We start from the raw sequence: 15,218 nt of genomic DNA, 5'->3' as shown, positions 1-15,218 counted from the left end.
TAAACAATTATAGTGAAAATGACTTAAATATCAATCTGTTTCTTACAAAAGCAATCATAGCGCTTTATAAGACATTCATTTAACCACTGGAGACATGTGGATTACTTTTACTTTGATTTTAATTTTCCTTTTGGAGCTTTAAAGTGCTGATCACCATCCACTTACATTGTATGGACCTACAGAGCTGAGATATTCTTCTAAAAATCTTCATTTGAGTTCCACTGAAGAAAGAAAGTCATACACATCTGGGATGGTAAGTAATCCATTTTCAATGGACTGTGCATTCAAAAAGAATGTGGTTATCGTTAACTAAATAATTTGTTGGATAATAGTTTAGTATATGCACTTAATTGATGCTTAATGAAAAATATCGCAAGATCATACATTTTAGTCGTGACATTATTCAAAGATTGTAACATTAATTATTTGTGTTTTAGGGTCATCGTGGCATTCCGGGTCCAAAAGTAAGTGTTATTTCTTCTCTTGTACATTTGAATTGCTGTGGCCTGTAGGTCAGTGGGAGGCTTGTGGTCAGTGATATGAGAACAAAGCAAACAATATATTGACTTATTAAGGCACTTCAAAAGTCAATAAGGCAATCAGTAATGCAATGTCTCTGAATTATCCGAGTTATTATATGTAATGAATTAATAATATTTTTGAATATTATACACTTAATTCTTTTGATTAAGGGCCTTTCTCTATAATATTGATAAATGTGATTAATTCAATCTCATGTAATTAATTTGATAAAAATGTTAAAACAATTTATAGGCCTAATTAGTATACATTATGTAGAAATGTACATTAACCAAGATGAATAATGCTGTAAAAATATTGTTCATTGTTAGATCATGTTAAATAATATTAATGTTAATTTGAGATAAATGTAAAGTGTTACCATTAAGTTTTAACATTTTTTTAATAATAAATGTAGAGATATCCAGTTAAATCTTTCTACATGTATTGTGTCTAATGTTATGTTGAATGTTGTATTTGTAGGGTGATCCAGGGGAAAATGTTATAGGAGAAAAGGGAGAAACCGGTGCACCAGGAATTCAAGTGAGAACACATAATCCCATAATGCATTAGTCCACGATTAAAACTAAGAGCCATATTCCCAGAGCATGCTGAGTGACTCCAGTCAGGCTTCCTAAGCAACCAATTGGCCCGGTTGCTAGGGTGGGTAGAGTCATGTTGGGTTAACCTCCTCGTGGTCACTTTAATGTGGTTCTTACTCTCGGTGGGGCGCGTGGTTTGTTGTGCATGGATGCCGCAGAGAACAGCATGAAGTCTCCATACGCACCATGTCTCCGCGTTAAAATGCTCAACAAGCCACGTGATAATGCGCAGATTGACGGTCTCAGACGCGGAGGAACTGGGATTCGTCCTCTGCCACCCAGATTGAGAAAATCCAAAACAACAAACAAACAAAAAAGAGCCATATTCATAATTAGTTCCAAATATAACAACATCCATAAACCTACACTGAAAAAAAAAAAGAAAATATATATATATATACTTGTTTCTTTTTTATAGGGCCTACAGGGTCTGCAAGGGCCCCCAGGGGCAACAGGATTAGTTGGTCTTCCTGGCACAAAGGGTGAAAAGGTAAAGAACCAATCATAAGAGTAAAAAGTATCAATTTCTAAACCTTATCATAATGTCAGAAAGTTATATGACATTGGTACTAACTCAGATTGGCTGCAGATAAAATGTACAATGTGTAGCTACAATGGTAATGTGTTTTTCTACATAGGGAAAACCAGGGGAACATGGATTAGATGTGAGTACAAATCAGTGACATTTGTGATCCCTCCTTTATGTCTCATAGGAAAAGAAGCTTAGTCCTGCTTATTTCAATGATTAATTAACTCTAGTGAATAAATGAGTGGTATATATTTACCACTCAATTATTATATATATTTTAGTCCTTGTGTTCCTGTATTGCAGGGTTTGTCTGGGGTTAAAGGTGACAGGGGTGATCGTGGGGAGAGAGGAGAGAAGGTAACGTATCACATTCACCTAATTTTCCCTCTGGAAATCAAAAATGTATTTTCCATTCACACTTTTATTGTGGAGATTGCTTTACTCATCCTTTACTCACCCTCATGCCATCCCAGATGTGTATGACTTACTTTTTTCTGCTGAACACAAATTAAGATTTTTAGAAGAATATTTCAGCTCTGTAGGTCTTTCAATGCAAGTAAATGGTGCCCAGAACATTGAAGCTCCAAAAATCACATAAAGGCAGCATAAAAGTAAACCATAACATTTTAGTGGTTTAATCCATGTCTGCAGAAGCAATATGATAGGTGTGTGTGAGAAACAGATCAATATTTAAGTCCTTTTTTAAAACAAATCACCACTTTCACTTCACATTCTTAGTTTTTTTTGGTGATTTGTGCATATCGCCACCTACTGGTTGTTGGGGCTGGTCAAAGGTGAAGATTAATAATAAAAAAGCACTTCAGTATCGCTACTGCATGACGTGAACTAAACCTCTGGAGTCGTATGGATTAATTTTATGCTGCCTTTATGTGATTTTGGGAGCTTCAAAGTAAAAAAAAAAATCTTGTTTCATTTTGATTAAAGGAAAGAAACATGTAGCTGGTTTACCTGTAGCACCTCCCCTTGAATGGTCATGTATTCATAAAATGTTGGATTGAAGACATATTATTGTTACAAGCATTTATGATATAAAAAAGGATATAGTAATAAATAATTTTCAGGAAGGTAGTTAGCATTTTATTACATCTGCATAAATGTGCAATAAAGCAGTAATAGGCACCTAAACAATATAACAATGCTATATGTCTGAACTAGTGTATGAAAATGAAAATATTTGAATTAACACGGTTCATCCTTTTCACAGGGAGATCGCGGCCCTGTTGGAAAGAGAGGACTCAAAGGAAAGAAAGGAGAACAGGGACCCCCGGGTCTGGACCAGCCCTGTCCCGTGGTGCGTGCAAGCTACTTTTGAGCTGTTTATATTTGTTGATGTGTTTCAGAGTCATACTGCTGAAATCCAGGTGAAAAAACATCCCGGGTAATTTCGTCATGAACAACAAAGCGTCCCATCTGGGAACACAGACATTTCACAGACATCTTTTCCCTTTTCCACATTTCCTTGCTTTGTCTTCTGTATGGGCTGCTATTCTTTTTCAGTTTCACTTTGATTGGTCTCTCCAGTATGTATGTGTCTGTTGTTTGTTTTTAGTCATTATGAGTGTATACATTGTATATCTTGCTGGCAGGGCTCTGATGGATGTAAAAGAGAGGCAGTGGGAACGGGGCGTTCCGCTCCTGAGGCCCCCTGCCCGCTGGTACAGTATATGTGCCTGCTCTCTCTCTATCTGCACTGTTTATTGCACTGATGCATGCAGTTTTCTCAGCCTTCCTGTCCTTTCTACTGCTTTTTTAACTGTTCTTTGTCTGTCACTTACATACAGTACTGTGCAAAAGTTTAAGGCACATACGATGTTTCACAAAAACATTTGTCTTAAGATGGTTATTTATATCTTCAGCCTTAGTGTGTCAATAGGAATTATACATTCTAGACTCCCAAACATTACTTTTGCATATAGAATAGAATAGAAGAACGGGAAGCTCTGCAACAGATGCCATGGTCCCCATAGAATACTGAGTGTGTCTGGGATTAGATATAGAGAGACAGAAACAATTGAGACCTAAATAGATAGAAGAACTGTGGTAAATTCTCCAAGAAGCTTGGAACATCCTATCTGCCAACAACCAAGAGAAATTGTGTCCAGGTGTATCTAGGAGAATTGCTGCTGTTTTAAAGGCAAAGGTGGTCACACCAAATATTGATTCAGCTTTTTTATGTTTGCTGGACTTTGTATGACATTAAGTGATAAATGAAAACTATTTATGTTATTATTTTTGAAGACATCCTAACTATGCAACATGTTTCACTAGTGCCTAAAACCTTTGCACAGAACTGTAGATACAACAGCATGTAACAAATGCCTCTGAGGTTATTTATCAAAGATTCTAAAGCTAGTTTAGATAAATTATTCATTACAAGTTATGAAGATATTTTAAATATTCTATTAATGGTTCTTAGCATTACTGTTATTAAGTCAAGTGGTTTTTACTGTCATGCAACCATATACAGTTAGTACAGTACACAGTGAAACGAGACAACGTTCCTCCAGGATCATGGTGCTACATAAAACAACATAGGACAAACACAGAACCACATGAGATTACGCAGACTAAATAACATACCTATACAAAGTGCACGTGCAAACATGTGCAAACAGTATGGGACAGTACAATAAATTACCAAAAATTAACAGGACAATAGGCACAGTGAGAGACAGTGCAGTGCCGACCAGTACACTGTAGTGCAAAAAGATGACAGTTTCTAAAAACGTACACATAACATACTATGAGATAGTGTTCTATGCATATAGCAGTTATTGAGGTTGCAGCCATGTATAAAGTGACAATAATTAAAGTGCAACTCAGGACACATGTGTGTGTGTGTGTGTGTGTGCGTGTCAAACCAGTCTCTGAGTATTGAGGAGTCTGATGGCTTGGGGGAAGAAGCTGTTACACAGTCTGGCCATGAGGGCCCGAATGCTTCGGTACCTCTTTCCAGACGGCAGGAGGGTGAAGAGTTTGTGTGAGGGGTGTGTGGGGTCGTCCACAATGCTGGTTGCTTTGCGGATGCAGTGTTTTTTGTAAATGTCTTTGATGGAGGGAAGAGAGACTCCAATGATCTTCTCAGCTGTCCTCACTATGCTCTGCAGGGCTTTGCGGTCCGAAACAGTGCAAGTCCCAAACCAGGCAGTGATGCAGCTGCTCAGGATGCTCTCAATAGTCCCTCTATAGAATGTAGTGTGGATGGGGGGTGGGAGATGTGCTTTCCTCAGCCTTCGAAGAAAGTAGAGACGCTGCTGGGCTTTCTTGGTGATAGAGCTGGTGTTGAGGGACCAGGTGAGGTTCTCCGCCAGGTGAACACCAAGAAATTTGGTGCTCTTGACGATCTCCACAGAGGAGCCGTCGATGTTCAGCGGAGAGCGGTCACTCTGTGCTCTCCTAAAGTCAACAACCATCTCTTTTGTTTTGTCCACATTCAGAGACAGGTTGTTGGCTCTACACCAGTTCGTCAGCCGCTGCACCTCCTCTCTGTATGCTGACTCGTTGTTCTTGCTGATGAGACCCACCACGGTCGTGTCATCGGCGAACTTGATGATGTGATTCGAGCTGTGCATTGCTGCACAGTCGTGAGTCAGCAGAGTGAACAGCAGTGGACTGAGCACACAGCCCTGGGGGGCCCCAGTGCTCAGTGTGGTGGTGGTGGAGATGCTGTTCCCGATCCGGACTGACTGAGGTCTCCCAGTCAGGAAGTCCAGGATCCAGTTGCAGAGGGAGGTGTCCAGGCCCAGCAGGTTCAGCTTTCCATTCAGGTGCTGAGGAATGATTGTGTTGAATGCTGAGCTGAAGTCTATGAACAGCATTCGAACGTATGTTTCTTTTTATCTAGGTGGGTGAGGGCCAGATGGAGGGTGGTGACGATGGCGTCGTCTGTTGAACGGTTTGGACAATACGCAAACTGCAGTTGGTCTAGTGGGGGGGGGCAGCTGGGTCTTAATGTGCCTCATGACAAGCCTCTCGAAGCACTTCATGATGATGGGTGTGAGTGCGATGGGACGGTAGTCGTTGAGGCAGGACACGGAAGACTTCTTTGGCATGGGGAGGATGGTGGTGGCCTTGAAGCACGTTGGAACGACGGCAATGCTCAGAGATGTTGAAGATGTCGGTAAGAACATCTGCCAGCTGGTCTGCACATCCTCTGAGCACTCTGCCAGGAATGTTGTCTGATCCAGCAGCCTTCCGTGGGTTGACTCTACGTAGAGTTTTCCTCACATCAGCCGTGGTAAGACAGAGCACCTGGTCATTGGGAGGAGGGGGTGGTCTTCCTCGCCACCACATCTTTCTGCGCCTCAAACCGAGCGTAGAATTCGTTCAGCACATCTGGAAGGGAGGCATCTTTGTTACAAGCAACTGATGTTGTCCTGTAGTTGGTGATGGCCTGGATGCCCTGCCACATGCACTGCATGTCGCCGCTGTCCGGGAAGTGATTTTTGTTCATAATTAGGGTTAGAGGTTTTCAGATGATGTGTACACGGATGACAATTTAAATCATGCGGCTTGTTGAGGAGAGCTGTGCTTTTACTTTTCTAAGTGATAAGACTTGTGATTTTTGGCAGATGATAAAACAAGTGGAAAAATTCTATAGACCATAAGACATTGATCTTTTTTGACCCGGAACACATGGTGGCAAGTTCTGCATGAACAAGCATCTGCACATTTTCTTCAGAAATTGTAAAAATCTAGTTTTATCTGGTGTTGTGATCCATTGCTGCGTTTGTGTTTTAGGTGGATGTATACTTATTACGTGTACATATTAGGGGGATGCTAGTAGGAATTTAGGTGATTAAAAATCTGCCTGATGTCATGAAAATGAATTACGTTGTTCATTACAAGTATTGCAGCAGTTCTGAGGTAAAATGTCCACTGTGTGGCGCTAAAGCAAATTAAATATTCCCCCAAACAGGTGAGGAATTAAAAGTTAATGCTATATTGAGTTTTAAATACTAAAAACTGACCTCCCTACCCTAAATTTTAAACCTAACCAATAGTGTCAAAAAACAAATGTGAGATTAAAAATGTAATTGCTGAAGCGACCACGTCATTTTGTGGTGCTTCTTTGACACTTTCAGCTCACATGTCGACAAGTGTGCTCTTCAGGACTCGTACTCCCAGTCCTTTGCATCACAAGTGCAATCAGTTGAGCCACCATGCAATTTAATTGCACTTCAACAACCTTGTAAATGTCTTTTTTTTTTTTTTGTCTAACAAGTCATGCGCTATAGTAAAAGTGTTTAGATGTCATAAGATAGCATTGTATGAGGAACAGGGCGATAAGTACGTATTTATTAACTGATAATCTGCTGGTTCACTCGTGATTTCCATAAAAGGGAAAAGTAATTGTTGCTATAGCGCCTCTAGTGTTCATTTCTCCAGCAAACTGGCGGGATACCTACATAGAGGCAAGTAAAAATAATTTAGCAAAAATGCAGTTATAGTAACGTGATTCTTTGAGACCAGTTTTGTTAACTATGCATGCACAACTGGCCTAGACACAAAGATTGATTAGTATTTTGTGCCGTTTATGCTTGTAGAAAGAATTTGTGAATTGTAAGTTACAATTTATATAATGTTGCATGAAATTTTATTTACATGAGGTTTATAATAAATTACATAATAACTTGCAGTACATTGAAAATGGATTCCTGGTTCTTACATCTTTTTAATTAATAAATGTTGTTGTTTGTTCAAAAGGGTCCAGATGGGTTTCCAATAGCAGGCTGCTGGCATAAGGTCAGTTAACTATTATATTTATTGGTGATACTTCAGTAACCGTGTCTGTACAGTTCATGTGCATGACTTTAACATTAACAACTGTCCATCTGAAAAGAACTGACTACAAATCTGCATCACTATAAGTGTACATTTGAAGCTGATTTAAAGTTTTATTAAATGCGTTTATATGCACAATATGTTGATAACTACCAAAAATCATCTTATATAAAAAAAATGACTAAACAATAAATACGTTTAAGGCAATGATTGATTATACTTGATTGTACTTAATTATAAACGTATGCAGGCATGCGCATGACACTTGCACACATTAGATTAGCTGGTAAGAATGCCGGTGAAGGTGTTTACACGCAGAATGAAATCAGGTTAATGGGCAAAAATCTATGTGTGCCGACTGGCTTAAACCTTTTATGACCTTACCCTGATGAAAGAAAATCAGCCTCTTTATGACCTTTAAGGGGAGAGGAATAATAAGTTTCTTGATCTTTTAATATATAATAGTTCATTTTACAATAAAAACATACTGTAAGTTTCAGAACTAAAAACGTTCTCCTCACTGCAAAAAGAGTATTTGTTGATACCAAGATGTCAAAATGACTCGTTTTCTACTTCCTCCACATTGTGATGTCACACGGCAGTAGACATTTGCATTAGACCACCTCCACCAAAACACATAAAAGCCTAATTTACATAATTACTTCCGTAGCCTCAGTAGTGTTGAGCAGTGAGATGGCAATGAGAGAGCAAATCAGTCAAGAGCAGAGACCCAATCACAACAGTGGGCGTTTACTGTAAAGTCTTAAAGGAGAAGCAGCATCAAAACTGAGCATTTCTGACAGAGAATCAGAATTAGGGTGGAAAATAATCATGTTTTACAAATATATTATATAATTGTGTGTGTGTGAAAAATGTTTTCACTATTATTGTAAGTACATGTCAAATAACATATTAAAATAATAAAAAAGACACGTCATGACCCCTTTAAACATTGTCAGCATATTAAGCATAATAAGATTGTAAGATTGTGCATGTAAACACATCAGTAATTAAGATGTTCGATTGTTTGGCTTTGGTTTTCTCTAACATCGGTTGTTGTTTTTTTTGCAGTGATGTGTAACCTGAGGCATGACGTCTGTACATATTGATGTGATATATGTGGCAATTTCAAACAGCTTTCTCTTTTTAAATATTTTTACATTTTATAAAGCCGGGAGACTTTGATGAAGATTCATCAGTGTTATTTTTTCATAAAGCTTTTTTTTTTTCCTTCTGAAACTTTGGACCAAATAGTGGATGCTGCCTTTTTTGTATCCACTTGGGTTAAACAATCCAAATAAAAATATTTTTTATCAAATAATTTACAGAGGAAAAGATGACAATATTCTTCACTATAAGCTAAGCTGCCTGTAAAGTGCTCACGGACTGTTGCATGGGCATGCTGGACTGACCAACTCAAATGCTGCGTTATATTGGTGGGAGTTTTGCGTCACATCCCTGTTTGTTTTTAAAGGAACAAGGGATGCTTCAGAAACTCAAGAGGAAGCATCTCTCCCAGTCTTGATGGTCTCCAAGAACACAAGGAGTATAAATGACTTAATGGTCCCTCAAAAGACAGCATCTCAATAATATCAGTTAATATTGACTGTCCTCAGTGTGTAAGTCGTATGAGGCTGCGAACAGCCCTCAGTTTCGTCGGTATTTTTTTCATGGAGGAACTTTACTGAGACGAGCTCTTGGAGAGGTTGTGAGATCAGGGATTGGCCTCATGGATGCAGTTGCTCAGCAACAGCAACATGGGAAGCTCTGACATGGAATGATACAGAACAGATCATTATTTTGGAAATACTATTGAACAGTAATTTACTATGATTTATTTCTGTTACTGTTAAATGTTTGGTTTATTAGTTTTTTGGCCGATTAACATCAGCATCAGCAATTGACACCCAAAGACCAACTTTTGGAGTGCATGCATTTCTATGTTATTGCAATGGAATATAATCATTGACAGTAAAAGGAGATTCTACGTCCATTTTAAAGCAGTGCAGCATATTAGTGAGCAAGAGAAGTGTGTTATAGTGTATCTGTTTATTTTTCATTTCTTTAATACTACTGCATCTACATTTTGCTATATTTTGTTAGCGCACATTTGTTGTGAAACTTTGAGTGAGATATATGTTAACTGTGACTACCTGCCATTACAATCCTTTATACATATTCCATATGATTTGTTCATAGTAATTTATGGTATGTACTGATTGCCTTTTGAAGATGGTGATAACGGAAGCTGTTTTTACATTAAAGGAGGTATTGCTCTCTTATCTTTTATAGCATGAAAGCATAGAAAGTGAAGGAGCAATTTTGTTTATATTAAAATTATAAGTCATTGGTGAAAATGCGTGGGAACCCTGTGTATAAGCATTTATATATATATATATATATATATATATATATATATATATATATATATATATATATATGATAATTTAACCATAACCAATTATAATATAACCAGTGATGAATTTGTGTAAAGTTCTTAAATACTTATGTTACTACACAGATACTAGGTTTGGATTTTTATGAGCATTATATGACAGACTATGTGTTTTGAGAAGCTTTGATTTAAATAACTGTAAAAAAGCATCTTGATTGACCAAAAACATAATCGAAACATTTTAGAAACAAAATAGAATGGCATGAAATTACAAAACATTTAAATTACCAAAAGTGTAACTTTTGTTTTTCATTTTATTTACAGTGTTTTAAAACGCAAAGAATGTTGTAATATGAAGATATTAAACGATTTTGCTGCTGAATCAGTCTTTGTATTTAACAGTTGATATGGGATAAATAACAGCATCCTTAGAATAGTTGCATATTAATATGCAAATGGAAAGAGATATAGAAAATAGAAAGTTGGTTCAAAAATAAATTGAATGAGATCCACATATAAATGTAAGGAGTTTCAAAAAAATATAGTGAATTCACAAATAAATAAAATGAGATTTGGAAATAAAAAAAAATATTTACGAATATATTTTTTAACTCACAAACATAACTTTGTCCAGCATTCATTTATGAATCATGTGCTTTTATTTGTGGATCGCTTCCTGTGCATTTCAGATCGCTAAACACATCGACTCCACTCATCGTCTACTCAAGCCAATCAGATAACGGCCATATTACTCAGACCAATCGTAGCACATTCTATCTTCAACCAATCACACATCGTTTTACTATCAGGGCAGGACCAGAGTCACAGCACTCTCATGAGCATGGAATCAATTACATATAGATAAGCTCCAAGGCCGCAAACTTTGATTTATTTAAAAATCCACAGCGTGAAGCAAATAATCCACAAATAAATGTGCACGATTCACAAATGAATGCTGGACAAAGTTATGTTTGTGAGTTTAAAAATATATTTGTAAATAATTGTTTATTTGCATATCTCATTTTATTTATTTGTGAATTCACTTTATTTTTGTGAAACTCCTAACATACAGTTCTGTGCAAAAGTTTAGGCACTTGTGAAGAATGTTGCATAGAGAGGATATGAAACAATAATGCCATAAATAGTTTTTCTTTATCAATTAACATCATACAAGGTCCAGTAAATAAAAAAGCTGAATCAATATTTGGTGTGACCACCTTTGCCTTTAAAACAGCAGCAATTCTCCTAGATACACCTGGACACAGTTTCTCTTGGTTGTTGGCAGATAGGATGTTCCAAGCTTCTTGTAGAATTCACCACAGCTCTTCAATCTATTTAGGTCTCAATTGTTTCAGTCTCCTTATGTAATCTCAGACTGACACGATGTTCAGTGGTGGGCTTTGTGGGGGCAATGCCATCTGTTGCAGGGCTCCCTGTTCTTCTATTCTAATCTTTTCTATATGCAAAATTAATGTTTGTGAGTCTAAAATTTATTTTTGCTATTGACACACTAAAGCTGAATATTTAAATAACCATCTTAAGACAAATGTTTTTGTGAAACACCTTAAGTGCCTAAAACTTTTGCACAGTACTGTATATATTTGTGAATTAATTTCATTTTTGTGAAACTCCTTACATTTATTTGTCGACCTCATTTCTATTTGTGAATCTCTATCCATTTGAATGTTAATATGCAACAATTCCATCTCCATAGTATTCCTCCCGACAAGATTCATTCACTACAGAGACCGCAATGTCCTCCGCCATTTTGAACAGTATGTCCTAAGGGTGTACAGTGAAGACATTATCTGTATTTGTATCTGTATCTGTTCTTATGACACCATTTTCTGTATCTGTCTTTGTATTTATAACCAAGTGTGGGCGGGGCTTAAACCGGAAGTGCTTCAAAATGAAATGAAACCCATATTTAAGTGTTACTCTTACATTTATAGTTTCTATTAATAAAATGTGCCTTGTATATGCCTTTTTAGAATAATAGCCTAATAATTATTATTATTATTTGATTATTTAAAAAAATATATATATTATTTTTTCTGTCCAGATGAATCTGAATTTGTAGGCTACATTATCTGTGGAATATGTTGTTAACTTTGGTTTCTCCAGGTATTTCTGATATTATTATCTGTTTGAAACAGAATTTTCAGTTGTCTGTTCATGTTTAACAACATTATTCTGGAGACTCATACATGTTGCAGTGAATAAGAAATACAAATTCAAACATTAAAACAAACAAAATTAAAAACAATATAGCCTACAAACAGGTGAAATTCTCGTAAGACTATCAGGAATTTTTACGATAGGACACCATTATTTAGTTAAATAATAATAATAATGTTACATTTATATAGCGCCTTACCAGAGCTCAAGATCACTTAACATTTTAAAATTTAACACAGTTTAAAGAAGAAGAAGAAAAAAAGACAGTTTCAGTTACTTTGTTTTACATAAGGACAAGGGCGTAGCCAGGAAATTACTTTTGGCTGGGCCTCAACAAAAAATTTTGAAAAACAGGTTTTAAATATATATAGTCAAAGAATAATCTCTAATATTCTGGGTGGGCCAGGGTTTAATTTGGTTGGACCCAGGCCTACCCCGGCCCACCCTTGGCCACACCACTGCATAAGGAGGAATATTCCTAATAGATTAATTCTCTATGGAGAATTTAAAACTTTATTCTGAAAAAGTTAAAATGCTCCATAAAGTCTTAACCTGATAATTAACTTAATTACTGATGTGAACATAAATGTGCTCAAATTTAAGAGACAGATGCATGAGCTCTGACGTCAAATCTCTTCAGGTCAGTAATTTAACATTGCACTCAGGTTTAGGCTATAAATAAACACATGAGAATCTCATGTGAATCGTGTGATACATTAACATAGACAAGTGAAAAGTGTATGATAACTTGATAAGCTTCAGACGTGAACAATTAACAGAGTTGAGACCGTGCTCCTCTGATCTGAAATCACAACGTGCACATTTTCATTCATAATGTTTACACATTAGAAATATTAGCTGCACAGATTCATAAATTAATTGTAAATTTGTATATGTTTATTTAAAATGTTGCTATATCCTTGTGCTTTTTGGATAATCAGTCATACAAATATATTTTCTAATATTATGATTAATCCATTATTCGTGCCTTTCCGAATAAGGTATTTGGCTATGGGCACATCCCTAGTATGTTCTCTCTGATGTGGAAACTCCGGAAAGAGGTAAGTGCCTTGAGTTTGTGTAATTAATCAGTCTGTTGTGTCTCTCAGCTCTGATGAGCCTTAATGCTGAAGTTGTTAGTTTAAAGCCATTTAGTTGTGTAGTAGTAATCCGAGCGATCACGTAGTGCTGATGCTAACTTCGTCACCATCTGGCTCATATTACACAAAAACAATGGTCTTTTGCCGACACCATCTGGCTAAAAACAGTAATGTCACCAAATGAAATGTAAAGTGACACATATACGTCTTAATACATCTGTACTGCACATCAGTTTAGAACATTACGAACACAAGCAGAGTGAAACAAACAGTGAAATGTCAGATTGCTGATGGTGTGAGGCCAATCAGTACTCACAGAACGTCTCTAGTCCAATCAGATTTGAGGACCGGAACTAACTGTTGTATATTTAAGCAATATAACACAAGCAAGAGTGTGATATGGCCCTATATCAGCACTGCTGTGATTCAGCCACAGGTAATAACAGCAGAGCTGATTTAGGCCCATATAACATGATTGTGAGTGTGATATTGCTTATTGATAAGTTCAATGAACAAGTAAATCAAATTTAAAAAAAATGTGTTCTGAGACATCAGCACTCTTGGAATGTCTCTTGTCCAATCAGATTCGAGGACTGGAACGAACTGTTGTATATCAGAATATAGAAGATGCAGCCCCTGACATGTAATCTAAATGAAAGGTTAATTGTTGGTCTCTATGGGCACTGCACAGTGATATAGTAACCTGGTGAACAGGCATTTTGTGTCATAATAAATTGAACATTTTAGCACAATCGGCAGGTTTTATTGACCAGTGATCAAGAACTACCCAATTATTTTAAAGCTAAATAAAGCATTACAACTTGTCAAATATAAGCTATTGTTGCTTGCCACTGTATTCATGCATTTTTGCAAGATAATGTAGATTATTTCAAATTCTAAGATAAACAAGTAGATGACATTACAGGAAATATTGGTATTGCAAAAGGGACATCTTTCTTTCAGAGTAAACAAAACAGACCAACCAATGTTGTTCATTGTGCTTTTATTAGAAATCAAATAACCCAAACTTAAAACTATGAACAGAGTAATACATGGTTGCAATAAAACACAAGATGTTTAAAAGTTTGGCCTGAGATTCAAAAGCCAATGAATGACTGAATAGATACCTAAAAAGTTCAGATTCCAGCACTACAAAAAAAAAGAAACTACAACAGGTCAAGTTAAACAGGAAGTGGAATATCTTAAAGGCAAAGCATTTTCAACTACAAATGTATAAAAAAGGAATCACGCTTCAGCATCTACAGAGAACCTTTTATAAAATGTTGCTTTTGTGTCTGACAATGAAGAAAAAAAACATAGAAAAAGACTTTCGCGCTCAAGTGTCACACCCGGCAATACGAATGAGGTGCTTTCAGCATGCCAATACAAACAATGCTGTAGCTTATTGCACACAGGCAAGGACCGCACACAGGACATAAAATACCACATCAATATCGTCATCTTGAATTAACAGGACAAATAAATTAGAACACTGAAAAAAAGTAAACAGTCTAGTTACAAAAACGGCACTTAAACAAGTTTCAACTCAGATGGATACCTGACTATGTTAGGTTGCATGTTCTGTTGTGTCAATTAAACAGCATTGCGAACGGCATTGTGAACAAGAACAGCATTATATACTACAAAATGTTTGATAGATGTACTTAACAACCAAAATGTGCTGTTGTCATTGTTGGAATCTATCAGTCTAATGATAAATACTGTTGAAACATACTGAACACAAATAAGCGTTTTAGAATATTCCACAAAATTCATAGCATAAGATGCACTCATTAATGATGCATTTCACACCTACACAAAAAATTTACTATTCCAGAAGCTTACCGGTAATATGCATATTTCGATCATCATTTTTTGTCACTTTTTATATCTGTGAATTTGAACTACAGCAATCAAAAGCATTGACACAGCAATGGTGAAACCATCAAAAAAACACCTTCTCGGATACAAGTAGTAAATCTCATACTTGGGGAAAAATGCTAAACAAAAAAAGTAAATAACTATCTAGGGTGTTTGGCACTAATGTAAGAGATGTCTCTCACCTAATTTAAAGGGTAAATCTAAGTTAG

General features: G+C 36.5%; 1 protein-coding gene across 1 annotated transcript in view; it reads left to right on the top strand.

Annotated features, from left to right (window-relative positions):
* The window catches only part of LOC127663366 (collagen alpha-1(XXIII) chain-like), a 198,138-nt gene extending 187,906 nt beyond the window's left edge, over positions 1-10,232 (top strand). The window contains exons 24-32 of the mRNA XM_052154919.1: positions 438-464; positions 1,003-1,062; positions 1,540-1,611; positions 1,760-1,786; positions 1,954-2,007; positions 2,876-2,962; positions 3,258-3,326; positions 7,378-7,416; positions 8,930-10,232. Of these exons, the coding sequence (XP_052010879.1) occupies positions 438-464; positions 1,003-1,062; positions 1,540-1,611; positions 1,760-1,786; positions 1,954-2,007; positions 2,876-2,962; positions 3,258-3,326; positions 7,378-7,416; positions 8,930-8,980 (486 nt within the window). The 3' untranslated portion in view covers positions 8,981-10,232. The remainder of the gene's footprint in view (positions 1-437; positions 465-1,002; positions 1,063-1,539; positions 1,612-1,759; positions 1,787-1,953; positions 2,008-2,875; positions 2,963-3,257; positions 3,327-7,377; positions 7,417-8,929) is intronic.
* The last annotated feature ends 4,986 nt before the right edge of the window (positions 10,233-15,218 follow it).

This window comes from Xyrauchen texanus, chromosome 23 (genome assembly GCF_025860055.1).
Source record: "Xyrauchen texanus isolate HMW12.3.18 chromosome 23, RBS_HiC_50CHRs, whole genome shotgun sequence".
NCBI classification, from domain to species: domain Eukaryota; kingdom Metazoa; phylum Chordata; class Actinopteri; order Cypriniformes; family Catostomidae; genus Xyrauchen; species Xyrauchen texanus.
This window is presented reverse-complemented; position numbering and strand designations above follow the sequence as displayed.